Below are 27,661 nucleotides of genomic sequence, written 5' to 3' on the forward strand. Positions count from 1 at the left end.
TGTGTAGTCCTGCTGGTCTCTCCAACCTCCCGGCCACTGTTGTCCTCCTCTCTCTGTGCTCCAGCCACAGAGATCTTTTATTCAGGTCCAGAAGCCTGCCATCTTCTTCCCGACCCAGACTTCCCACGTGAAGCCTCTTCTGATCCCTCCTCCCCTAGGTCTATGTCAGATCTTCCCAGTAGATGCTTTCATAGCATGTTTCCTTTGGGGCCCTTACCACAGTTGTAGTTGAATGGTTAATTTGTGAAGTTGGTTTTTCTGCTAGAATAAAAGTCCCATGAGGATAAGGACTGTGTCTTTCTTTCCCCAGTTGAACCTGGTGCGTAGCGCAGCGCCAGGGTGTCAACGAGACTCTCAAGATGTGTTTGTCGACTGGTTAATCAAATAAGCCAATAAGTGGCGAATCAAGCAAGCCCAAGCCTGATGCTGGCAACAGGAGTGTTTTTAGATATTGACTCTTATGTTCTACTCTTAACGTAAACTTTTGCTTTTTCGTCTTGTGTTCTAGTAAATGTTGCCTGTGACTCACCATACCGTTTCCGGTGTGACAACAATCGCTGCATTTATCGTCATGAGGTGTGCAACCAGGAGGATGACTGTGGAGATGGAAGTGATGAGAAAGAGGAGCTCTGTAAGCAAAAGTCCAAAGGGAGAAGGGAAAAAGAAAGGCCCGCAATTGTCTGCAGTCCACAAAATGTACCTCAGGGATTTCAGTTTGTTCTGTAGAGGCTTGAGTTGTGCATATGACTGCAGATCTCCGTGGACATTGTTGTTTGCAAGACTCCCTAAACACACAGTACTCAGGTGCAGCCCGTCCCCATCCTTCCTGTTTCATTTGAACCAGATGTTAGAAAGTTCCTTAAGGAAGTGAGAACAAATACTAAATAGTGGTTTGAGTCCCACTTGAAAAACTAATGGTTTATCTCTTTTCAAAGATAAGGTTTGGTCACTCTTCAGCCTAGAGCTTCTAATTGTTCATCTAGGGATGGGAACTTCTCAATGTCCTGCTGAAAAGCTCATGTTGAATAAGGCAGCACTAGTGTTCACAGGGCTTATCTAATATCCTTCTTTAAAATGAAAATGCATTTCCCAGAAGGGAAAAATGATAGATTATTTTACGAGATAAATGGCTGCATTTAATATTTTAGGTATTGAAAAATCTATGCTTTTCCATTTTGAGACTGTTTTCCATCTATCCATTGTGTGAAGGAAAGGGCTGATTAATTTTCTGGGCAATTTAATTTACCTAGAAAAAGTCAGTGAGAAAGGTTATTTATCCTGAGTCCAATTACTTTTTTCCTAAAAGGATATTATCTGGGGAAATTTAGATAAATGCTTTTCTATTCTCTATTCCTTATATTGATGTGGCTGTAGAATGCTTACCACCAGTTGCCATCCTATGTCAGGCAGACTTTGATCCTATTGTCATGTTCAAGTTTGTACCCTCCCTCTTCTTCCCCTTTTTGGGGTAGGATGAATCAATGGTTATAACATTGTTAATATGTTTGTTTGAAGCATAACACAAAAGAATGAAAACCTAGAAATAAAACCTTTTTTAAAAACTGGGGCAGGTTTGCCTTTTCCTCTTCTGTTTCCACTTCCTCTATTAATCATGCCACATATTTGTAGGATATGATCAAATCCCAGAGTGGAAAAAAGGGATAGGAAGCTAAAATTCTTCCCATGGAGGAGGATGTTAGAGGAATCACTGCTAGGCATCACAGTAGATGAACTGCAACATTTCAGTGGCTTACACCAGCAGAGGTCTAAAGTTTGAGGAAGATCAGGCAGCCCCCTTCATCCTGTATTAAGCCGTCTGGAATGCATAGTCTTCAAGGTTGCTGAGACGGGAGAAGAGAGAAATGGAGGAAACAGTTTCTTTACTTCCTAGGCCTGGAAGTGACAGATGTCCATTACGCTTATAGTCCATTGGTTGGATCTGCCCCCAAGCTAACTGCAAGAGAGACCAGGAATTGTAGGGAAGCACCAGCTTATTTGTGAGAAACACTGTCTCTGCCAGAGAAGGAAGCGTCTTGTTTCGCAGAGGCAAATGTTTTGACTTGAACTTATTCTTAAATTATAGGTGTAGCACCGACTCCTAGACCTTGTACACCGGATGAATTCAAGTGTAGCAATGGGCGTTGCATTCCACAGCACCGGGTGTGTGATCATGTTAATGATTGTGGTGACAATTTCGATGAGATGGGATGCAGTAAGTAAATAATTATTTTTGTACTTCATGGCAGTAACTCAGATTACCTTACTGAAAAACTTGCAATAACATAAAGTAAACAGTAACCACATTTGTCTTTAGTTTACATGCTGTGTTTCTTTATTGAATACTTTTTCTATACCAGACATTGTGCTGAATACTGCATGGACTATTTCATTTTATCCATGTAACAAGCCTGTGAGTTAGGAATTGTTTATATCTCTGTAACTCTCTTTTAAACAAATGAGGAAACCACCCTACAGGTTAAATAAATTGGCCGTGTCTCCCTGTCATTAAGAAATTGAGTCAGGATTTGAACTCTGGTCTCCTTAACTGCAAGGCACATCCTCTTCCCAGTTCACTAGGTAGCTCTCAGCACCTTAAAGCTGTTTATTTTGTTTCTTAGTTTGCACATTTTTTTCATCTTAAGCCAAATGCAGTATCTTTGGCACAGAGGGGAAGAGTAGTTGGTAAGAATGGCAATGTCAGGACATTCTTAGTGGTCCAGTGGTTAAGACTCTGTGCTCCCAATGCAGGGGGCCTGGTTCAATTCCTGGTTGGGGAACTAGATCCCACTTGCTGCAACTAAAGATCCCATATGCTGCAACTAAGACCTGGCACTGCCAGTAAATTAAAAAAATATATTTTTAAAAGAACAGAAATGTCACAGGGGACCTTGGAAGGAACACTTACTTTTAAGAGAGGATTTTTACATAGGAAAAGTGTGATGTACACAAACAAGGGATGATTCTAGCTTAACGTGAAGTGAATGTTGGAATGGCATGCTAATAATTTGCCCTTTGGTAGTCCTGTATAGCATTTATGAAATGCTTTCACATACATTCTTTTTTTCATGTATGTAGTTTTGATCTATTTATATATTTTTGGCTGCACCAGGTCTTCATTTCCATGCGGGGGCTTTCCTTCCGTTGCGGGGAGAGGGGGCTGCTCTTCATTGCGGTGTGTGGGCTTTTTGTTGCAGTGGCTTCTCTTGTGGAGCACAAGCTCTAGGATGTCTGGGCTTCAGTGGTTGAAGCTTCCAGGCTAGAACACAGGCTCAGTAGTTGGTTGTGGCACATGGGCTTAGTTTCCCCATGGTATGTGGGATCCTCCCCGACCAGGGATTGAACCTGTGTTTCCTGCGTTAGCAAATGGGTTCTTCACCACTGAGCCACCAGGGAAGCCCCACATACATTCTTTAATTTGTTACTTAAATTAGCTCCAGGGGATTACTGCTGTTATGTCTAAAATAAAGCTCAGAGAGTTTAAATAACTTGCTTGAGGTCACACAGAGTGGCAGGGGCAGAATTGGAACAGTCCTGGGACTCCAGACTGGGAGAACTGGCTCCCGCTTCCTCTGCCGCTAGCTGTGCCGCTTAAGAGTACATACTAACATTGCCAGGCCTCAGTCTCTTTTTAGGAAAAAGGGAGTTCTTCAAACCCTACAAGTCTGGACTTAGTAACATTAGTTAGCTCCACATGCTTCCAACTTTTTCTGAGGTCCCTCAAGGATTTCCTGGCAAATTTTTCTCCTGGGTGGGTTACAAAGGAAGATGAAGAACCAACCATATTTAGTTGATTTGCCATTTGTTTGACACACTTTCTCAATAAGATTGGAGTTTTTGACATAATAATGTGGCTTAAATTAAATATTTAAAAGGCATAAACATGAGGGAATTTGCAGAACCGAGAGGTTGGTTTGGGTTCTGATGCCTGGAGACTAACTGACAGTGTGAATGGTTCCAGGACTTTGGGGTATTTCCAAGTTAGGCTTGGGTCAAGCATTGGTTTCTCTTTCAGTTGCCTGTGCAAATGAAAAGCCTTAAAATCAGCCATAGTACCTTTCCTTTTTAAGGTAACTTCCTTGCTGAGGAATTGTTTGTATTTTTTGGTTGTGCTGGGTCTTCATTGTTGCGGTGATTAGGGGCTGCTCTTGTGGAGCGTGGGCTCTAGGCTCACAGGCTTCAGTAGTTGCCGCTCGAAGGCTCTAGAGCACGGGCTCAGTGGTCGTGGAGCATAGCCTTGGCTGCCCCATGGCGTGTAGGGTCTTCCTGGACCAGAAATCGAACTGGTGTCTCCTGCCCTGAAGGCAGGTTCTTCACCATAGTACTTCCCCCCGACCATTTATTTTTATTAGTTGGAGGCTAATCACTTTACAGTACTGCAGTGGTTTTTGCCATACATTGACATGAATCAGCCATGGATTTACATGTGTTCCCCATCCCAATCCCCCCTCCCGCCTCCCTCTCCATCCCATCCCTCTGGGTCTTCCCAGTGCACCAGCCCTGAGCACTTGTCTCATGCATCCAACCTGGGCTGGCAATCTGTTTCACCCTTGATATATACATATTTCAATGCTATTCTCTCAGATCTATTCAAATGACATTTAATTAAAAGCAGGGTTTATTTAAGGGGACTAGGTAGCCCAGGCATTAATGTGGTATGGAGGCAACATTTCTTTTCAGATATTAAGCGGATCTGTGATGGAATTCAGTCTTACTGCATTGGGCCAGTTTGACTAAGACATAGAAATTCTCATTTTAAATACCAGTTCTTGGGTGCTGCTCATCCATTTGCTTTCCTTTTCATTTCCTTTTCTCCTTCTCCTTTTCTTTTAAACAAGGTCAATGCCTTCTATTTATATGTGTGTGTATATATATGCTATATATACATATATACACACATGAGATGTATATATTATATATATGTAGAAATATATATATATATATATATATATATATATATATATATATATATATAAAATCTGGGCTTCCTAGGTGGCATTAGTGGTAAAGAACCTGCCTGCCAATGCAGAAGATTTAAGGGACACGAGTTTGATCCCTGGGTCAGGAAGAGCCCCTGAGGAGGGCATGGCAACCTACTTCAGTATTCTTACCTGGAGAATCCCATGGACAGAGGAGCCTGGTGGGCTATGGTCCATCTGGAGGTGTTCTTCTGATGGGCCACTTGAGTGTTCACTTGTGCTTGATCTGCTTTGTATCTTTCATTTGTAATGCTGGGATTTTGCATTTCAGATAGAGGAAAAGACAGATCATGTGCTGAAAATCTGTGTGAACACAACTGTACCCAGTTACGTGAAGGAGGATTCATCTGCTCCTGTAGACCCGGATTCAAAGCCGATAGCATTGACAGAAACCTCTGTGAAGGTAGAGTATATTTCCTCCAGTTCCTATTAGGAGAACCTTGTGCTTTTTAGGTTCTCCACTCATTCCCTTTTATTAAACATGGTTTAATTCCCTTCATGCGGCTGAGCTCATGCTGGTTGCTTTTTTCCCATGCTCTCTTATCGGTGTCTGGCATAGCACTGGGTGATCGTTCATCTTCAGTAATGTCTGTGAAATTGATGTGATGCATGAAGGCATGGATGATGATGGCTCCTTATTGTATCAGTGTGTGAGATCAAAATTTCTTTTTAACAAACATAAGTATGCCTTTCTTCAGACAATACGTATTTATTACACCCCTCCATATGTCAGACTTATGTAAATGAATTCTAAGATGGGACACTTACCAAGATGGTAAATATCAAGTAGGATTTTAGGTGTATTTGATCATTTGAATACTGTTCCTATTTCATGATGTACCATACTCAGATGATTAGAATAGTTCTTTTGAGGGCTGATGCCTAAGAACTCAATTGGAAAAGCCAAATCCGTGCCGCCCCTTCCTGGAGCCACGTAGCAGGAGGGAAGTGGTACCAAATACCAGTGGCATAACAGCTGCTTCCCCAAAGGAAAATCTTGTTCTGCTGTTGTACAGAATCAGACTGCTTCTGTTTAAATCTGGTCTTTGGGACTTTGGATTCAGTAACAGTTCATACCTGAGAGAGTCGTTTTTGAAGATTAAATGAGGGAAGAACTTGAAATGCATGTGAAATAGTATCTGAAGTTTGGTCAGTGTTCTGCAAATGTTGGCATCATGACTTGTGTTCATCTGCACTTTTCTCATCCTTATTGCTTATGAATATGGATTTAAACAGAAGCAGGATCTCTAAGGAAGGGATGGGCTCTAAGCAGATGTTGCTCACTTGGTTTTATTTTGCCTGCAGACATCAATGAATGTTTGCAGTTTGGGAGTTGTCCCCAGATCTGCCATAACACCAAAGGAAGTTATGAGTGTTCCTGCGCCGAAGGGTTCACATCGCTGAGTGACAGATACGGAGAACGGTGTGCGGCTGACGGTATGATGCGCTGATGGGGTATTAGTCTGGATTTAGCCTCTGTTCTACCTGGATAAAAACTAAAAAAGTGGACAAGATAGGCCTCTCCAGAGGATTCAGACAACAAATGCTTCTGTGTAGGATGGTGGTCAGCAAAGCCTTCCACTCCACTGAGGTCAAGGTTTGAGGTCCAGTAATCCAAAACAGGTCACAAAACACATCCCATTCAATGGGTCATAGTCAGTTGGGGCAGATCAGGAACACTCTGTTGACAAACCTTTTTTTGTTGTTCATGGACTATTGATCACAGACAGAAAGAGTCTGGCTTATTCATGACTTCAATCATTAGCTCTACATTTTTGGTTAATGCCAGTATCTGTGAATCAGGCCTGAGTGAAAGCAGAAATAGAGACTACATAAAAATGGCAAAAGAGAAAGTCAGAAGTATCCAGTCCAGATTTCCAGAGTTCTGATGTAAATCAGCATATCTCAGTAAAGGAGTCTTTATAATCTTATGGATATGAATTTAAAGTTTGTAATTGAGTTTAAGGAATTGATAAGAAGGCGACATTTTTATTTTGCATATTAAGGGTAAAATGACTGTTCAATTTCTTTGTACAAATTGAGTTTTTGTACAAAGCATACATTTGACTAGCATACTTAAATATTTTACCCTCTAAGCATTTTTGACTCTGAATGCAAACTAGGGTGAAGGCATTTGAGCAGTTGGTGTGGTAATTAAGCAGCAAATTAGAAAATCTTCAACTCTTTTATCCAAAGAGATGACTGAAATGAGAAATTTATGTAAAACATTATATCAAGATAAAGGAAATACATAAAATGAACTTTTAAAAGTTACTTAAATTGGGTTTGATTGACATTATGCAAGTAAATTAAAAAAATTCTAGACAGTGTATCTTGGAATAGTCACTATTTACATAGCTGCTTTAACTAAAAAAAAAAAAAACAAGAACAAGCTGGTTTTTTGTCATTAGTTAGAAGCTAAATTGGGTCATGGAGCTGATTACCTGCTAAAAGAATCATCAAAATCTGTCAGTAAAGAATGAGAAATGAAGACTTCTGGGTAAGTCTCTACATATTGAATTTCTTCTGAGACTGAATGTCTGCAATCTTATATGTTTTATTGTCAGTGAAAAAAAAAATCAGTGAAAAAGAGGTAGCTATCCAGGGATCTCAGTCTTTGCTTTGCTTTAAATCGTTATCTAAAGAACTGATTATATCCCTAACAGAAATGGAGACAAGAATGTTACAGATTTTGCAACCCAGTTTATGGTCAGCTCCACTGATTAGCAGAGTTCAGTTCCTAGAAAAATGTGTGTGTGTGTGTAAGGACAGGGAGGATATCTGCTGTTTTATAACCAAAATTCAGGTAGAATTCAAATAGATTAATCAGCCCTTCTTTTGTTTCCAGGTAGTCCTCCTTTGCTGCTACTGCCTGAAAATGTGAGAATTCGAAAATACAACCTCTCATCTCTTCAGTTCTCAGAGTACCTGGAAGACCAGGAGCGCATTCAGGCTATGGATTATGATTGGGATCCGGAGGGCACAGGCCTCAGTGAGTATGAGACCTGACATCTGTCACCGATATCAGTTGAATACACTGAGTTATAAGGTGTTGAACTTTGGGGAACTGATTTTTAATGAGTAAGTGGGTGCTCCTCCCACCTGGCATGCTCCAGACCATTTAGTGTGACCGTGTGTCCCAGCCTGTTTCCCACCTTCTCACTGAACCTTCTCCCATCTCTGGGGACTGTCCTTTCAGGACCGCCTCACATCCCTTTGTTCACTGTCTCCTTGTCTTTGCTCTTGCCAAGACTGTTCTTCCCCACTGCTGTATGGTTGGAACATTTCCACTCAAAGACCCAGTTCAAAGTCACCTCCCCTCTGGTATCTTTCATAATTCTGTGCACCATTTTATCCACATTGGATTGAGTTTACAGCTAGTTGTCCACACATCCTTCTCCCTACACCTTAACCACATGCTCTTTGGAGACAGAGATTGAATCGAATTCATCTCCACATGCCTGGCATCTGACCCAGCATCTAGTTTAGTGTATGTGGTGGGTAGTTGATGAAGGAAAAATGAGTGATGCTTACTGCTAAGTCTCTTATGGTTCTGTATGGCCTGTGGGAGATGGTTGTTGGGCAGAAAAACTTATATTGTATGCCTGTCTCCCTCATCTACTGGCTTTATGACCTTAAATAATTGTAACAATTCTCTGGATCTCTATTTCTTTTCTGTAAAATAAGAGCAGTAATCTTGCTCAGCCTGACTCCCTTTGAGAGTTGTTTTGAAAGTCAAATGAGATGATAGATATGAACATGCTTTGCAAACTAACTATGTAAGATTTATTATTATTGTGTTTTCACATTTCATTGTACAATGCAGTAAACTTTTCAAGAATGGTTCCTACCTAGAGAAGTGTGTGCCCTGAAAGGCACAGTCTTCCTATGCTTTTAAAAAGAAAATTTTATTTTTTTTGGCCACAGTATGTGGCATGTGGGATCTTAGTTCCCTGACCAGGGATCGAACCCCCGTTCCCTGCAGTGGAAGGCTAAGTCTTAATCACTGGACCATAGGAAAGTCCCTTCCTATGCTGTTTAAAGTGCCTGCTATTCAGTATCTTTTAGTTTATACATAAAATAAGACTTCTCTTCTACACAGCTTCATTATTGCCAGTATGGACTTAAACTCTTAACAGAACAGTTTGACCCTAGTTAATCTATATATTCTTTTTTTGAAACTAGAACATGATCTTAATGAGGGTAAACAGGCTCTTGGCTGAAATATATTTTAATGAATTACCGTTAAATAGAGATGACTAATTATCAGTAGGTTATCAGTTGAAATTTTTACAGCGAGTATCTCAAGTCTGACAGATTTTGAGGTTTGATCATAGTGGTTTCATTGAACTGTTAGTATTACAGGAACACTGAGGAAGCAGGGGCATCAGTGAGTGAACAGTCCTTCACCTGATTAGACTCCAGGTCTTCCCTTCCCTGATGCTGGTTACATGCACCTGATCCATGTGTCTCATCTCCGCAGGTGTTGTATATTACACTGTTCTAGGGGAGGGCTCCAATTTCGGTGCTATCAAACGTGCCTACATTCCCAACTTTGAATCTGGAAGCAATAATCCTGTGATGGAAATTAACCTGGATCTGAAATATATAGTGCAGCCTGATGGATTAGCAGTGGACTGGGTTGGAAGGTAAGTGTAGCTTCATTTTCTTCTGCCTATTCTACTTTCCTGGTCAGAGCTACCCTCTGCTCAGCTTGGCACATGAATTGAATTGACCCAGATTATGGGTGCACCCAGCCTCGGGGCAGCTGAGTGATGCCTGGACTAACTCCCGTCCCAGCATCTACCTCTGCTTACCCAAAGGGGTAATGGGCTAAACCTTATCACTTCCTATATTCTGTGTGCCTCAAAAATGTGGGGAAAGCCCCAAGGTCAAGATTTTATATTTTATCTAGGAGAGCATTTTTGGCAACAGAATTCTGGATTCCAAAATGAACTTTCAGTATGGAAGCACTGCTCATTCAGTGAAGAAATGTGACAGCCTTGCATTCTACCAGCAAAGCAGTTGAGGGGAAACACTTTCCTTGATGCTGATTATTTTGAGGAGGAACAGTCCACACATTGTGTTCCTAGCAGGCTGTGTTATCTGAACAGATTGGAAGTTTGACCTTCCTGTTTAAGCTTTGGGTTTGAGCTAAGAAGGGTGCTCTTCTAGAACTTCAGGAACCAGAGCCAGTTTAAATGATGCCTAAATAAGAACCTTAAGTAGGTTTATCATCAGATAGATTCATGAGAGGCAAACTGATGTGGAAGAAGCATTCTTCAAGGAAGAGCCTTGGATTGGAATAACATTTATGGGAAAGTGACTACATTACAATCAGAACTCGATCATTTGTAGAATCATTATGTCCTTCTAATGAAGTAGTAGTGGAAAATGTTTGCTGTCCTCTGAGACAACAGAGAGTCATCTATGGCATTAATTTTCACCTCTTCACACACTTGTCTAGTACTCCTGGAAGACTTGAGCATCTCTGCAGAAGTTAGGCAGGTCCCACTGGACCTGCAGGATAACAGGAGACTCATTTCAGCAACTCTTGTCAGGAAACAAGACCTCAAAGAGTCACGAACTGGCACCTCTAGACTTTAGCACCTCCTTCTGAAAACCATCCTGGCAACGGCAGATCTTTCTTCTTCTTTGAAGTTTTACCTCTTTCTCAGCCTTAGTGAATGAGTGAATTTAAGAAAGTACTGCAGCTCTTTCTGCTTGAGACTGAGACCTGAAGCCTGAGGAATAAGGGCAGGGCGGCTTTGCTGAGTTTGCTATTTTGAGTGGCTATTTCCACTCATCCTTGAAGCTGATGCCAGATTCCTAATGATTCTGGTGGACTCTTGGCTGAGGAGGAAGCTGACCCACAGGCAGTCAGAATGAAAGGCCCACAGTGCCTCACGACTCCTACCTAGAAGCAGTTGTCTCATAATCACGCCAGGTGTGAGGGTCACCATCATTGCCAGTCCTGGCTGATACAGCTGCTTCACTGAATAGCCCCTTCACCCCACACCCCATCACTTGTAACTTCCCTCAGAGGTCCCCTTGGCTGAAGAGACTGGGGCATTCCTGAGAGACAGAGGTTGTGCTCTCATCACTGGTGTCTGAGTAACTGTCTCGCTGGCCAGAACTTCCAAACTAAATGCTCTTGTCTTCACACCTCTACCCCGAAAGTCCAGTCTAGACTTCACAGTTGTTTAACTTCGTCTCTCTAAATTCAGGCATATTTACTGGTCAGATGCCAGGAGGCAACGGATTGAAGTGGCTGAACTTGATGGAAGGTACAGAAAGTGGCTGATTTCCACTGAACTGGATCAACCAGCTGCAATAGTTGTGAATCCCAAACTAGGGTAAGTACTTGAAGGAGTCCTTAATGTTCAATATTTTCCACTGGGTTCTGAAAAAAATTATTTTCAATAATTTTCAATTATTCCCAATTGTACTGAAGTTGTCCTTGGACTTTTTTGAGTGACAGCTATGACTGTTTTCAAGAACTATAATATGCCCTAAAGATCATTTAGGACCAAACAGACTTCAGTAGACAGACACTGTGTATGGGGAAGAGTTTAGCCACATTTTTTGACACCGTGGTTTGTCTAAAATCCACACATTTCTCAGCAGAATTTAGGGATTGAGTTAACACCTGATGATTGGTTTAGACTAGAGATTGCAAAGTGGTGGCTGATGGGCTAAATATGGCCCATATACTTATTGGACTTGAACTTCAGAGCTTTAAGTAAATGTAGTTGATAGCGTTACATATTTAAAAGATGATTTATTTATTTATTGGCTGCATCAGGTCTTAGTTTCAGCACGTGGGCTCTTTGTTGCAATGTGAGGATTTCTTTATAGTTGCGGGGCATAGGCTTAGCTCCCCTGAGGTATGTGGGATCTTAGTTCCCCAACCAGGGATAGAATCCAAGTCTGCTGCATTGGAAGGTGGATTCTTAACCACTGGACCACCGGGAAAGTCCTGATAACATTAAAATTAAAAAAAATATATATATTTGTATTTCTGGTTTGAAAAATCAGAATAACTGGTAACCTTACATGGATATGCCTTCCTTGACTCAGCATTGCCTGGAATGCTTAGGCTAGAGCTTGGCTTAATGTGGTGCTTCCCCATCACTCTACATTCACAGCCGCCCTGCACCATCCATTTATCTTGCTTGCCTGATCCTTTCTAGGTACTTAGCGTGGTGTAATCCTTGGTTTACTCACTTCTTCTACAATCCAGTATTAATTGGATGCAAAATAATACATTTTCAAAGAGCTAGGATGAGGAAAGGAATCTTTTATTTTTTTTCTCGGATACATTCCAAACACAGGATAGTGCCTTCTTATACAGCGGACATTCAAGAAACAGCTTTTGTGATTATATGTTGAAGGGTCTGGATATATATCGTAGGACAGGGCTGTCCAGGTTGTGTTTGGAATGTGCAGTTCTCATGAAGGAGAGCTCACAGATGCGCCAGCTCCTCACTGTCTCTCCCTGTCCCATGTAGATATAAAAGCAGCATCCTTTAGGACCCAGGCCTCTTTGAAAATCAGTTGGTTTTTCCACCTGATGAAATGCTGCCATGAGGAAGCCTTCTGTTACAGGTTTATGTACTGGACTGACTGGGGCGAAAATCCTAAAATCGAGTCCGCTTGGATGGATGGGCAGCGTCGGAAAGTCTTGGTTCAGGAGGACCTCGGTTGGCCAACAGGACTCTGTATAGATTATGTGAATGGTGACCGGATCTACTGGAGTGACCTCAAGGACAACATTGTTGAAACCATCAAATATGATGGAACTGATAGGAGAACTGTGGTAACTTCAGGTTAGAAATTTCACTTTCCATTTCATATATTAATTAATGTGTTTCCAGTCTCTTCGCCCCACTTTTCCCAAGAAGGAATCCTAATCTTAGGAGACGGTTTATATAGTTTCTTTGATACCATTCTGCCCAGTTCCCAGCTGCTGATTCAAATGCAAATGAACCTGTTAGGAGTTCTTTCTTGTATCATAAAAGTCATTTTTGTATCATAAAAAAAAACTGCTCTTGGCATTAGGTGTTAAAATAACCGTTTCTTGTTAGGTTGCCCTGATAGAGGTGACGATCCTATGTTACAGTGGTTATATCCAGGTCTAACTCCTTCTAGATACATTAGTTTTTAATGTGCTAAATTGCCTTTTATGCAAGACTGGAAACATTTAGGAGAGTAGCATTTTGTTTTCTTGCCTAAATTATACAGACCTGAAAAATCCAGCACATATCAAGTTTTCCTGATAAGTGGTAGCTTATGTTTAAGGAAAAAAAATTCTCGGCCATACAAATTGTTTTCTAAAAGTAAAATAAAATCAGCAACTTGAAAGTGAGTGAGTCCTCTATAATTGGTGTCAGCCTGTAGGCATTGATCCAATTTAATTTCTGTTATCTTGATCTCCTGGCGTGGCAGACGTTCATGGCCATGTGCACAGAGAGTCTATGAGTGTTGCTGGAATTTTAAGGTGTTGCCTTAGAGATTGATTGAGCAGCTTGACTTCCGACCTAGAAATGGAGCTTGGGTATCTTCTTTTCAATAACCTTGTTTTGTTTTTGCTTTTTCCCTGTGGGTGAACAGCGGTGAACCCTTATAGTCTGGACATCTTTGAGAGCCAGTTATACTGGACATCTAAGGATAAGGGAGAAGTGTGGATCCAAGATAAATTTGGGCGAAACAAGAAAGAGAAATTGCTGACAGTGAACCCTTGGCTTACTCAAGTTCGAGTCTTCCATCAGCGGAAATATAACCATTCAGGTAGTCACAAACCTTATTTCAAATTAATGGCTATAGTCTTTCTGGAAAATGGTGGTGGATAATAATAGCTGACCTGCCTGTGCCTGAAATGTGTGTGTGTGTGTGTGTGTGTGTGTGTATTTTAACCATTTTGACGAGAGAAAGATAAAATTGGAGACAAAATGAAATGATGCACACCATCAGCAGATATGAAGTAAAAATCCTTCAGTCCTTCTTGTTGCTTGCAGTGTGGGAATGTCCTCTTAGGCCGCAGAATCCAGTATGGGTTAGACCCCTGATAAATGCAAGTGGGGTTGACAAGTCACATAATAGGTTTCAGGGACATCAGAAGTCTTACCCACTCTTCACAACTGCAAGGTCAGGCTAGTCAAGTCATCCCGAGCTAGGTATGCCTTAGCTTAAAGCTTGAAGGATGCATTTTTACATTCTTCCTTCTTATTTTCTTAGTTCTGGGTACTGCTTCTTCAGGTGGTGGTTGTTTTGTTTCTAAGGTGTGTCTGACTCTTTGTGACCCCATGGACTGTACCCCATCAGGCTCCTCTGGCCATGGGATTTCCCAGGGCAAGAATACTGGAGTGGGTTGCCATTTCCTTCTCAAAGGGATCTTCCCAACCCAGGGATCGAACCCATCTCCTGCATTGCAGGCAGAGCCAGGGGCAAGTGTTCTAACTCATCCTTCATCGTTGTGTGGAGTAACGTGAAAGGGAAAGGACATTTTTGAAGTGAGGAAAGGAACTAGAAATCTGCCCAAGTCACCGAAGCAGTAGATAAGCTTTAAACCCAGAGATGATTTTTAAACTTTATTCCATTCAACCCAAAGCTCAGCAATTCAATTCTATTCTGGTCCAGTTGTCAGTAAACCCAGTTCCAGCTTGAATTCTATGGCTGTGTGTGAGCCCTATCCCAATTCGATTTAAATCTGGATTTCTGTGACAGGGCCTCAATAATTGTAATAAAGGTGATGCTGATAATCATAGCTCTAAATTCCCTAACCTTGCAATTAATGAAACTGAAGCCCAGAAGAAAAACTTCTTTTTGGAGAGCAGGGGTGAAAAAATCACATCCACTGTATGCTTTGACTGGATCACACTTTTGGATCTATCCAGATGTGGATATTGACAAACCTTGATATAATAGTGGAGTCTTACTGACCTTTTGAAATATCTCAGGTTGCTTAGTGCTGGCTTGCCAGGGCCATAGAGGATATAAGTGATGCCACTAGAAAATGTGAGGGTGCAGAAGTGGGGTGGAGGACACAGTGGGGGACAGTGCGTGTTGGTGAGGGAGCAGGGGAGGGTAGTGTAAAGGGGGTCAGTTGTCAGGTGTCACGTGGCCTAAAGGTATCAGGATGCTGCCTGAGCTCAGACGTCGCCTGGCCACAACTCAGTGGATGGACATGCCCCTGGTTGGAGCATTCATTCCCTCCTTGGAAACTAATCGCTGTTCTCATCTGCCTTCCAGTGCCCAACCGCTGTAAAAATGTCTGCAGCCACTTGTGCCTTCTGAGACCTAGGGGATACACCTGCGCCTGTCCCCAAGGCTCCAGATTTCTGGAAGGGAGCGTCACAGAGTGTGATGCAGGTGGGATGCTGCCTGGGCAGCCATGGGGGCTGGGGGGAGCTCCTTTGCCATCTTTAGTAGATTCCCTTACCTAGGCTTCACCTTTTTCAGGAGCCTGAAGAACCCCTGGGTACTGGTCTCTTGCAGAAGAGAGTGGGGGTGGCTGAAAGGAAGGATGGGAGATCTGGAAACTATGAACAGAGCTGAGTGGGACTGAAGGGGCTAAACAGTCCCTGTGATTTCTGAGAATTGTTTGCCAAAATCTGTAGAAATTTACATCCAGTGCCCCTAAATCGACTGTTGTGTTGTCTTATAAAGACATTTTGAAGAGTGAATTTTCTATAAGGCCTCATCCTCCAATCTGCCCCACATTGGATCCCAGTCACTCCAGAATCTATTCAGCCTTACTGGGAGTTCCTCAAAGTGGAAAACCAGGCTCCAGAGGTTGGGGGGTGGTGCTTATCCCATACGGAGGGGAGACATAGAGTTCACTCTTTTTCCCATTTGCTTATTTCAAAGTTTTGACAACTGAAAAAGGGCCATGTTTTAAAATGTACTTTATGCTGTTGACAGATGGAAGCTGAAATAATTAAGTAGTGGTTTAATTCTCATCCCAAATGCTGTAGATGACCTATTCTTGGCAAGACCTTTCTTCAGTGACTTTATTAAGGAGTTAAAAAGCCATATGTAGTAACTAGTTAGTGTCCCTAACTAGTATCCAGTGCTTGAGAAGGATGATAAGAACATCATCCTGTTTACTAGCCGCCCATGTTGCGGCTCACATTCTGGGGAAATGAAGAGGCATAACCATGTTCTGCCACTAGGGGGAGCAAGCAGTGAAACAAGCCACCACCTGTTGACTCTTCCCAATCAGGCTGAAAAGTTGCAGGTTTAGAGAAAGAACTCAGCAAGTAACCGCCGCTTCCTCTCTCTCTATCCCCACTCTGTCCCAGTGCTACTGGGGGAGTATTTGCAAGATTACGACCTTTAGCAAGGGTAATTTTGAAGATATTAAAAAATGAGATCTCCAATCAGCTGTCTATCAAGCGTCTATTGATCTGTATCTTTGTGTCTGTTTATTGATCAATGGATTGCTGATGCTTCAGAGCCTTTAGTGGATGTGTCAGGATGTGCCTAAATTGAGCTCTTGGTTTAACTGGGTTCGAAAAGAAGCATTCTGAAAACTTCAGATGAAAATGTGAATGTCCTAAGAGATTTACCACAATGTTCTTTTTAACTATTAGTGTGTGTTTTCAGGAGTCTAGTATCTCTCCACTATTTGGGGGTGGGGGGGGGCTGCTATAAACTGCCTTTTTCCCCCTATCAAATATATGTTGGTATCCAAGACCTTATTGATAAAGGAATTCACTGACTTAAGGGCAAGTTATCGTTTTGATAGAGAGGATAATCAGCTGCCCCACTCCATCCACTCCCTACTCCAGCTTGGGCTGAAACGAGTTTGCAGGTTGGGGGGCTCTGCTGAGTGTGGCTGATTCACACATGTGTGACTTTCCCTTTCTGCAGCCATCGTAAATGCTATCAGCATGCCTTCTCCATGCAGGTGTATGAATGGAGGAAGCTGCTATTTTGGTGAGAATAACCTCCCCAAATGCAAGTAAGTCTGAATGTTGAGGTCTGAACTGTAGGTCTTACCCCTTCTGGGGGGAATTTGAGACCCTTAAAAACAAGCGCAAGAGCCTTGTCAGTTTTCATATCATAATCAGCTTGCCCTCCAGGGGGGCCGTCCACAGAGAACTAAGGCAGTGCTTCTCAAAGTATCATGTGCATTAGAATCACCTGGGGTTTTGGGAAAAATTGCCCATCTCATTCACAGGGATCCTGCATTTCTAACTCCTGGGGGGAAAGAAAGTGAAAGTGACAGTCTCTCAGTTGTGTCCGACTCTTTGCGACCCCATGGATTATAGAGTCCATGGAATTCTCCAGGCCAGAATACTGGAGTGGGTAGCCTATCTCTTCTCCAGGGGATCTTCCGGACCCAGGAATCGAACCGGGGTCTCCTGCATTGCAGGCGGGTTCTTTACTAGCTGAGCTACCAGGGAAGCCCCACTCCTGGGGGGATGCCACAGAATTGTGTGCCCCATTTTGGGGAGCAAGAAATGACAGCCCAATTTTCCTCCTTACCTGGGATTGCTGATTTTAACTGTGAGAGAGCAGCCATTAGCAGAACTGCTTCAGTGCCAAGCTCTCCAGAGGAAGAGACTGGGCTAAAGATTTGGAAAACAAAATTATCAAGAAAGCTCTTCACATGGTGCACAAAGATGTTTAATGAAAGCATGTCCAAGGGAAAAACACGATGAAGGTTTCCAGGTTTACTCTCCAAGGAAGAATTCCATAGATTAGAGAAGACACCAGTAGGTCGATTTGATGAGGCTGACTCCATAGATGGCACAGCTGTTCCCTGTGAAAGTGAGTTTCCATAGTCAGATTACAGTTAAACCTAAGGAAGCAACAGCTCATGAATGGTTCCTCCTTTCCTTTCAGGTGTTCTAGTGGCTACATGGGAGAATATTGTGAAATGGGGCTTTCACAAGGCGTTCCTCCAGGAACAAGTAAGTTTTAAGGATAATGAGGGATCTGGGACTGCATCATGCTCCCTCAGTTGGGTGCTGTCTATAATCTGTTTAACTCAGTTTTGGAAGAAGTAAAGGTTCTCACCCCCAGGCCCGGCTGCCCAGCCAGCTCCCTCTTTTCCTTCTTCTCATGTTCATACATTTGCTGCTTCTTCCCTCTTCGGTAGCGGCATCCGTGCTGTTGACAGTCATCTTGATCATCGTAATTGCTGCTTTAGCCGCTTTCGGATTTTTCCACTATCGGAAAACTGGCTCCATTTTGCCTTCTCTGCCCAAGCTGTCAAGGTCAGTTTCATTATGTGGAATATTGAGTTTAGAAATCTGTATGATCTGTAACCACATGAATAACTTAGTTCTTCTTTTTTAAATTAAAAATCATCCTAGAGTGTTCACCTACTCTGCAGAAACAAAAGATGCTGAACTGAAAGCAGTCACTTCTTCGATTGCTTCTCTGAAGCCCGAGTACAAATCACCTTTTAGAGTGTAAATGGCTGTGTCTACCAGGTTACACTGGGGAACAGGCTTTCTTTCCCCTAGTGCCCGCTGGCCCTCTCCTGGTCCTTAAGCATCCAGGAGTGTGCTTGAGCACTTCTGGGTGACCAAGGGAATTTACTCCTGTACATGATATGTAAATTCAAAAGTGGGATTCAAGCCTTTCAATGAAGTAAGCAGTTAGCTAGGAAACTAGCTAGGCAATTATTGCAAAAGATTAAAAAAAAAAAAACAAGACACGTTTGATTATTTCTTTTCAGCCTAAGCCATCTGAAATCCTCTGAAAATGGAAATGGGGTGACCTTCAGATCAGGGGATGATGTGAACATGGATATTGGAGTAACTGGTTTTGGGCCCGAGTCTGCTATTGACAGATCGCTGGCGATGGTGAGTGTGGTTACAAAATGACTATTTGAAGGTTATCATTTTTACTGCTTTATCAAAGAAATACTTAAGGAAAATATTTATTTATTTGGGTGCATCGAGTCTTAGCTGCGGTGTGCAGGATCTTCATTGTGGCACATGGACTCTCTAGTTGAGGCCCATGGGCTCAGTAGTTGAGGTACCCGGGCTTAGTTGCCCTGCAGCATGTGGGATCTTAGTCCCCCAATTAGGGATTGAGCCTATTCCTTGCATCACATGGTGGATTCTTAACTGCTGGACCACCTGGGAAGTCCCAAGAAACACTTGGGAATAAAATTCACCTAGTGAAAAAAAAAAAAAAATGAAATACAGTATGCCCCTCAGAAGAAGTCTTCACTCTACAAAGTCCTAACTTTGAGCTTGTTGCAGAAATGTGTCTAAAAACATTAGTAATAAAATTGAAATGAACCCCTGAGCTAGAAGTAAGTCACACTGTTGACCTGGAATCCTGCACAGTTTTAAGTTTAATTGAAATCTTAAAACAATCTATGTTTTGGGGAAACAGGGGAGAGGGACCATGATATTCTGTCTTTATTTGATGACTTTTTATATGTTAAAGGAAGAGGCAGGGAGATACACGTTGCCTAGTCTCATATATTTTCCCACTGATGTAGTGTTGGGATAAACATGTTTTTGAGTCAATGGTTGGTTCAAATCACAACTCTGCCAGCTTCTAAGGATGTGATAGTAGCATGGAGCTTGACTTTCTGTCCCCATCTGTAGAGTGATCCCTCCTGTGAGGACCAAATATTTCATGAGTGGACTAGGATCCACTGTAATGTTTATATTCGGTGATAGGAAGCCATTCTCAGCCTTCTGCCTCCTCCCCAAATCTTTCCTCTTTTGTCCCTGCCTAAAAGTGCAGTGCTATCCATTCTTCTTTCCCCTTCTGTCTCTTCTCTTTGCTTCTCTTCCACCTCCCACCCTTCTATGTCCAAAGCCAACCCCCAAGTAGCTTTGCCTTAAGGAACCATAGAGTACTCAGAAATGGGAAGAGTGTTTTTGTTTCCCTGAGCTGATGAGTTAGAGCATTTACCTTGCTTTACACAGTGTTTGCCTTATGGAGGTCTTGTGTCTCTGCTAGCTTTTCTTTTTTTGGCAAGTTCTCTTTTGGGTCAGTTCGGCAAATCACCTAACATACCTCCTGTAAGGAGTGCATCTTCTGCTGTGTGTTAACCAGGTTTGCATGGTATAATCCTTTTTATCCTTCATCAGAATGAACATTTTGCCACAGACTTCGGGAAGCCGCCCATCATATTTGAGAACCCGACATACACCTCCAAGGACACTGCTATCACAGCGGCTCAGCCAACAACAGCCCCGGTGAGAAACCACAGTCCTGTCTGGCAGTTGCTGCTGCTGTTGAGTCTTGTCCTTTGGAGTAATGTGCCTTTAGCATCCTCCCAGCCTTCCCTCCATGGAAGGAAGCTCGGTGGTCCCTTCCTTGGCTTCACGCTCTGCAGTCACAGGACGGGCCCAAGGACAGAAGACCTGAAAACAATCAGAATCTGGGTTTTGGCCACCATTCTGGGGGTGCCAGCTAGGAGCAGTTCCATCCTGAGTGGCAGGGCGTTCAGAGGCACGGCGGACGTGGTGCCTGGCACACACAGGTGCTTTGTGAATATCTGTGGGCTGAGTGAGTGGACAGTCCTCAGGCCATCATGGAGAGGCCTGGGGGACTGGGCACACGCTGTCTGGTCCTTACTGGTATCATGAGGGTGTGATTTGAGGTGACTTCCCTGCTCGCCTTTCTCACACTTTTCTGGAAAGTGCAGAGGTCCCTGAGTTTGGTAGACAGATACCCAAACTTCCTTTGGTACAGTCCCATTACTCACTTATCTTTAAGAGGAACAGAGCGATCAATTAGACAGATGGACGGAGGGACATTTCTTCATTAGGTCCGGATCAGTAGTCCCAATGCCAATGCCAGTACCTGTCAATTGTCAGTTAGCCCGTCTTCTTGTACAACCACTAGACCTAAACTTCTTTTGAATCAGGAGATATAGTACATTTTAATATGACAGAAATATTTGAATCTCGAAAGCATTTTGCCTGATTCTTCAACATCCAGATAGTAAAATTTTAATCACATGATAAAATAGATTTTTGGTATTTTCCCTTGAAATAAAATGAGACCATGTTTACAAATGGGTTTCCCTCATAGCTCAGATGGTAAAGAATCTGCCTGCAGTGCGGGAGACCCAGGTTCGATCCCTGGGTCGGGAAGATCCCCTGGAGAAGGAAATGGCAACCCACTCCAGTGTCCTTGCCTGGAAAATCCCATGGATAGAGGAGCCTGGTAGGCTGCAGTCCATGGGGTCGCAAAGAGTCAGGCATGACTGAGCAACTAATACAAACACACACACACACACACACACACACACACACGTTTACAAATACATTTCCAAGTTTGAGAAGAAATGAATTGGTGAATGTAAAAATACAGGAAAAGTGGTGAATTTCTGCCCTGTAATTTATTAATTCTATATCCATGGTAATTTGTGCTTTTAAGAGGGAACCTTGGAATCACGTGAATGTTACAAAAAATATGTAGAGGAGTATTAATGTCATTATGCTTCTTGTTTTAAAAATTTTATTCTAAATAGCCAAAGGTAAAACACTCAGTTCACCAGTGAGTTTGGGAGTAATTCATACCAGAAATACGGTCAGCAGTGGGAGTAAGGGGCCATAGAGAAAACTATAGAAGTTGCTCTCACTCAATGAGAGTATGATCGGTAATGAGTGGATTTGTCTCCCAAGAATAAGGCATGAGATAGACAACTTAGTAGTTGGTGCTCCTGATTTGGGGGAGATGAGAGTGATGTTTATTGCTGGACCGCAGGGCTGTTTTCATGTAATAAAAATGGTGCCTGGTCATATTTGGCGGGGAGCAAGGTGGTAAGCAGAATCAAAGAGTTGATAAAGCAAAAATTCTTTGAAAACTGAATAATGGCCTTCCATATGCACACAGGTAACCGACTCTGGAACAGTGCATAACAAAAACTACGGCAGTCCTCTAAACCCTGCTGAACTAGTTACAGACACAAAGCCAGCTTCCTCAAGTGATGAAACACAGGTAACAGTGACTGGCATGATATGGGATTTGGGAAGGACTTTGGAATTGCTGGGTTTATTAATCCTAGGCAGACTAGAGAGACTGTGATGGGCTCACAGATCCCAAGATGTGTAGGCAATTAGTAAAGACGATTTTTAAAATAATAAATTGAAAAAATTCTACTGAGTAAAGCTACATTCTAACATTGAGTTGGGTATGATGTTCCTTGTGACACGGGAGACAAAGCAGGAAAGAAGGGTGGCATACTTCTGAACCCAGCCTCTTCAAATCAGAGGCATTTAATTTGAGATAACAGCTTAAAATGAATAAAGACCTCACCGTGTCAATGCTACATATAGAGAACCTTTTCCTTTCCCGTGCAATGCAATTTTTCTGCTGTGTATGTCTTTGTTCCCTTAATAATGCATGTTGCTTTTACTCTACTGTTGTTACTGATGCTCACCGCTTGATGGCACTAACCTACACTCGCTTGATCTTTCCATCTAACATCATTGTCCTCAATGTGCCAGGCACAGTGTTTAATACTGAAGAGTAAAAGAAGAAAGAACACTAGATGAAGCTTCTCTATCTTGTCTGCAGATCCTTTGAAATTTGTAAACTATGTAGTCTACAGAGAGAAATTTAATAAATTTGATACAGAACTTTACATGAATGGATAATATATATCTTTAGTTTTAATAGACACATAGGAAGAAGCTATTTCAGATATAGCTGGTTGATTCTGGGCAACTATTTTACCTCTGGGCACTGTTGGCATCTTGGGTTGGGCAGTCCTTTGTGGCACAAAACTATGCTGCACGTTGCTGGACATTTTCGTGTTCCTGGCCCCTGTCCACCAAGTGCCCGTAGTTTTCTCCAATGCATTGTGATCCCTCCCCTACCCTCAGCCCCTAAACATACACTCCAGTTGAAAACAGTAGGATCTGGAACATTAAAGGTTCTATGACTTTTGTGAAGTTATATGAAGGAACAAAAGCCCAAGGGTAGTTAGAAATCTTACCATTTTATAGAATAATCCCTGTTCTCAAATTGCATAATCTATAAACAGAATTAGTGTCTGCAAAGTCATGTTGGATTCTCAGCACTTCACATTGGTTCCTGTTCTGCTCGTTCAGGTCAAAATAAAAGTTGAACTAAATTGATGCTAATGAGGAGAGCTTATAACAAAGGTGCCTTTGTCCACCTTTTCATCTTTCATTTACTAATTTCTTCTTATACACACACACACAAATGTAGTCTTAGGAATTTCCACTTTCATATTTTTGATATTTCATATTTTCAAACAATTGCATATTTTTCTTTAAGCTACATTGAAAACTTTATTTTGCAGACTACTTTTTCCACAGACACCAGAATACCTAAATGTCACATGTTGGTTCCCCAAGTCTGACTCGGCCCCGTGGCAGTGCCAGATCTACATTATATTCTCAAGTCCAGTGATCCCCTTCTTTGGACAGAGCACTCTCCCAGCTGAGCAGGAAGGGGAACATGATGGGGATTCGGCAACCTCTGCCCTTCACAACAGTAATCAGAAACACTGATTCTCTCAAGTAGAGCAGACCTTTACCAAATGCAGTCCTTTTCTTTCTCATCTCCATCTTTGCAATATACTGGCTCTTCTTACTTTTTTATTTTTTTAATCAGTTGAATCTGAGGCCCTCTAACATCTGCCCTCCATGGTATGTCCAGGGATTTTTCTATGACCTTTGCCTCCTCCTGGGAACTGAGATAACAGCCAGAGTGTCTGTAGAACCCCTTGGTTAGAATGACCTTAGGTTGACATTAATGTGCCAGAGAGGCTTACCTTTTTCTCTTTCATCAATAAATCTGCTCAAAGGACTCAAAAAAACATGAACTCCTTGGTTTAGTTCTGTCATTTTCAAAAGCTGTGTTGACATGCATTGGACTTCCCAAGAAGATAACAATGAAAATCACTGCTGCTTCTCTTGTTAGTAATTACTCAAGTCCATGGGGCCATTCCACACTGAAGCAATGAGTTTGGGCCTTCCCCATTAAGGGTAGGTTTCCAGAGGCCAGGCTTTGACCTGAGTATCTCCATCTTCCCCTTGGTGGTGGCTGTGTGCTGAGTAGGTGCTCAATTAAATGTGAGTGAATGCCTTCTTCCATTTCTGTATTCACATGCTCTCTAGTCCTGCACATGTTGGCCCTCTACTTTCAGAAAGCAGGAGACACTTCATAAAACACATGTGCCACCTTAGCTACCTGCAGGAGGGTGTGGTCTATTTCCCAGTCTCCTGTTCTCTTGTCTCCTTCTAGCTGGCAGCCAGAGCTGAGGCCAGCACTCTACCATGGGCAGCTTTTCTGTAAAACAGGGGCTGTTCATCATAGTCCAGGGTGATTTCTCTTTGGGTTCCTTAGTTTTGAGACATCTGAATCCTAGAGGCATTGCCTGCTCCCCTACCTACAATTTAGTTCAGTGATTTTGCTGAGACTCCCTTTCCTCATCTGCAAAATAGGTATAATCAGAGCCTTCGCCTTGCAGAGTCATTGGGAAGATTAAATCAGATATGTGCAAGACTCAGAATAGTTCCTGACACATAGTAAGCACTCAATCAATGTTCAGTTCAGTTCAGTGACTCAGTCGTGTCCAACTCCTTGTGACCTCATGAACCACAACATGCCAGGGCCCCCTGTCCATCACCAACTCCCAGAGTTTACCCAAACTCATGTCCATTGAGTCGGTGATACCATCCAACCATCTCATCTTCTGTCGTCCCCTTCTCCTCCTGCCCTCAATCTTTCTCAGGATCAGGGTCGTTTCAAATGAGTCAGCTCTTTGCATCAGGTGACCAAAGTATTGGAGTTTCAGCTTCAGCATCAGTCCTTCCAATGAACACCCAGGACTGATCTCTTTTACGATGGACTAGTTGGATCTGCTTGCAGTCTAAGGGACTCTCAAGAGTCTTCTCCAACACCATAGTTCAAAAGCATCAGTTCTTTGGTGCTCAGCTTTCTTTATTGTCCAACTCTCACATCCATACATGACTACTGGAAAAACCATAGCCTTGACTAGATGGACCTTTGTTGGCAAAGTAACGTAATTTCATGGCTGCAGTCACCATCTGCAGTTATTTGGGAGCCCCCAAAAATAAAGTCTGACACTGTTTCCCCATCTATTTGCCATGAAGTGATGGGACCGGATGCCATGATCTTAGTTTTCTGAATGTTGAGCTTTAAGCCAACTTTTTCACTCTCCTCTTTCACTTTCATCAAGAGGCTCTTTAATTCTTCACTTTCTGCCATAAGGGTGGTGTCATCTGCATATCTGAGGTTATTGATATTTCTCCCCGCAATCTTGATTCCAGCTTGTGCTTCTTCCAGCCTAGTGTTTCTCATGATGTACTCTGAATATAAGTGAAATAAGCAGGGTGACAATATACAGCCTTGACATATTCCTTTTCCTATTTGGAACCAGTCTGTTGTTCCATGTCCAGTTCTAACTGTTGCTTCCTGACCTGCATACAGGTTTCTCAAGAGGCAGGTCAGGTGGTCTGATATTCCCATCTCTTTCAGAATTTTCCACAGTTTATTGTGATCCACACAGTCAAAGGGTTTGGAAATAGATGGAAATAGTCAATGCAGAAATAGATGTTCTTCTGGAACTCTCATGCTTTTTCTGTGATCCAGCGGATGTTGGCAATTTGATCTCTGGTTCCTCTGCCTTTTCTAAAACCAGCTTGAACATCTGGAAGTTCGCAGTTCATGTTAGTTGTTTCTAAAAATTTTTTTTCCTTCCAAACATTCTGTAGTTACGTATTTGATTTCTCATTGATCCAAGATTTAGGAGAGAGGGTTTCACTTTCCAAGTGGCTGCATTTTTTGTATTGTTTTGTGTTACTGTAGTTTATACTTTGGCTGTTAATTGTTGGTTTCATGTACTATTTGTTCTGGAATCAGTTGGCATGAGGGATCTGAGTTTCCTGATCAGGGATCAAACCCGTGCCCCTGCATTGGAGGTGCAGTGTCTTAGCCACTGGACCGCCAGGGAAGGCCCTATTAGTTGTTTTTGTTATCATCATAATGGCAGGAGGAAATGGTGACAGGATACGGAATATGATTGAGTTGACTAAGGATCAATATGAGATGAGGGTTACAGTCTGGCTTGTTCCTTAAAGTTTCAGGCAGCCCCTGAAGAAATCTCTTGCCTGTCTCTGTCAAAACTTTTAGATTCTCGGGCACAAATTCTGTGAACTATACATTTCGGATCAAGCAAGTGTTTTGAGATTATTAGATGACGAGAGCCCAGAGAGTTTCAGTGACTCTTCAGGGCCCTTCCATGGGAGAACTGAACAATTTCCCGCATGGGCCGGGTCATGTGGTCCCAAGTTGCAAATTGCTTTTTCCCTCTGTAAGAGGAAATTTTAAAACCTAGGCTCGGGGGGAGAAACAAAAAATTCCATTATGAAAGTTTTCTGTTTCCTCTTTTTCCTTTAGCCAACAAAATGGAATATCTTCAAAAGAAAACCGAAACAAAATACCAACTTTGAAAATCCATTCTATTCTGAGGTAATTGTTAACAATTTTTCTCAGCCCAGGCATTCTTTCTGAGCATTAACTTGCTAAATCGGGCATGCACTCAGATTATTCTGAGCAAATTGGCCACAATTTGTCTTCTCCACACAAAACCATTTTCCATCCTGTTGGAAATAAGTGACAGATTCTTGTTTCTTTGTGGTTTTAGATGGAGAATGAACCAAAGGTCAGTGCTGCTGTGACCCCACCTCCATCACCTTCTCCTCCTGCTAAGGTTTCTTGGAAAAAAGCCTCAACTCCAGGCTACAGTGCAACAGAAGACACATTTAAAGATACTGCAAATCTTGTTAAAGAAGACTCTGAGGCATAACTGTGCTGGCTATTTAGGGAATAATTAGAAACACACTTTTGCACATTTTTTTTTTTTTTTACGGACAGATGAAAAAAATTAACATTCAGTACTTTATTAAAAGAATATATTTTCCCCGCATACTCCTGTAGTTGGTACTGTTTGTGGAAACAATGCCTTATGTGTCTTTTTTACTCATCTCATATTTTTACAACTAATTATCACCTTGTACTATATGTATATCTTTGCACTGAAACTCTCTGAAGGTAATGCTATAAATATATTGTACATTTGTAAATTTTGGAAAGATTATCACATCATTAAATTTGCTAATGAAAGTATCTGCTGAATTGGTTGGTGATCATTACATTCAGTGATCCACTGAAGAAAGGAATTGACTCGAGGCCTTTAGCAATGTCAGAAGAAGAGGCACCACACTAAGACCCTATAGAATTATCAAGGAAGGGAATCCAGGCCCCACTCTTGGGTCCGTTTTCACACATCAGCACTTAGTGTTCAATTTGACCTGATGAATAGCATATCCATGGAGACGCAGATGATAGAGAAGGTTGAAAAAACTATTCAGTTCCACCCTTCTGCATGTTGGCATTATCCAAGCAGAACTCTGTTTCCTATTATCTCCCTAGCTACCAAGTCAACATTTTTATGTTAATGTCTGAGAAAAAGCTCATGTCCTTAAGTCTAAGTATCCAGCAAAGAGTTTGTAATCTAGTCACATGAACTTTCATTTGATGGACCATAGAGTGATCGACACCCTTTCCCAGCATCTCAGGTGGTCACCTACTCTAGAAACTGGAGCTGAATGAATGAAAGGCAAATCTGTCTTCCTAAAGGAAGGTGCAAAGCAAATACCAGCAAAGCAAAGCAAAGCCAGCTGGATTTTGTGTTT

The 27,661-nt window shown here is 42.2% G+C and overlaps 1 protein-coding gene across 1 annotated transcript in view; it reads left to right on the top strand.

Moving 5' to 3' along the window:
- LRP2 (LDL receptor related protein 2) overlaps window positions 1–27,092 on the top strand; it is a 153,660-nt gene extending 126,568 nt beyond the window's left edge. Inside the window, exons 62-79 of the mRNA XM_070476367.1 lie at window positions 509–631; window positions 2,084–2,212; window positions 5,248–5,379; window positions 6,282–6,413; window positions 7,825–7,968; window positions 9,460–9,625; window positions 11,204–11,332; window positions 12,585–12,805; window positions 13,590–13,766; window positions 15,228–15,347; window positions 16,851–16,941; window positions 17,829–17,896; window positions 18,085–18,202; window positions 18,670–18,796; window positions 20,048–20,155; window positions 21,804–21,908; window positions 26,364–26,435; window positions 26,611–27,092. Coding sequence (XP_070332468.1) covers window positions 509–631; window positions 2,084–2,212; window positions 5,248–5,379; window positions 6,282–6,413; window positions 7,825–7,968; window positions 9,460–9,625; window positions 11,204–11,332; window positions 12,585–12,805; window positions 13,590–13,766; window positions 15,228–15,347; window positions 16,851–16,941; window positions 17,829–17,896; window positions 18,085–18,202; window positions 18,670–18,796; window positions 20,048–20,155; window positions 21,804–21,908; window positions 26,364–26,435; window positions 26,611–26,772 — 2,324 coding nt within the window. The 3' untranslated portion in view covers window positions 26,773–27,092. The remainder of the gene's footprint in view (window positions 1–508; window positions 632–2,083; window positions 2,213–5,247; window positions 5,380–6,281; window positions 6,414–7,824; window positions 7,969–9,459; window positions 9,626–11,203; window positions 11,333–12,584; window positions 12,806–13,589; window positions 13,767–15,227; window positions 15,348–16,850; window positions 16,942–17,828; window positions 17,897–18,084; window positions 18,203–18,669; window positions 18,797–20,047; window positions 20,156–21,803; window positions 21,909–26,363; window positions 26,436–26,610) is intronic.
- The last annotated feature ends 569 nt before the right edge of the window (window positions 27,093–27,661 follow it).

Source organism: Odocoileus virginianus, chromosome 13 (genome assembly GCF_023699985.2).
Source record: "Odocoileus virginianus isolate 20LAN1187 ecotype Illinois chromosome 13, Ovbor_1.2, whole genome shotgun sequence".
In the NCBI taxonomy this organism is placed as follows: Eukaryota; Metazoa; Chordata; class Mammalia; order Artiodactyla; family Cervidae; genus Odocoileus; species Odocoileus virginianus.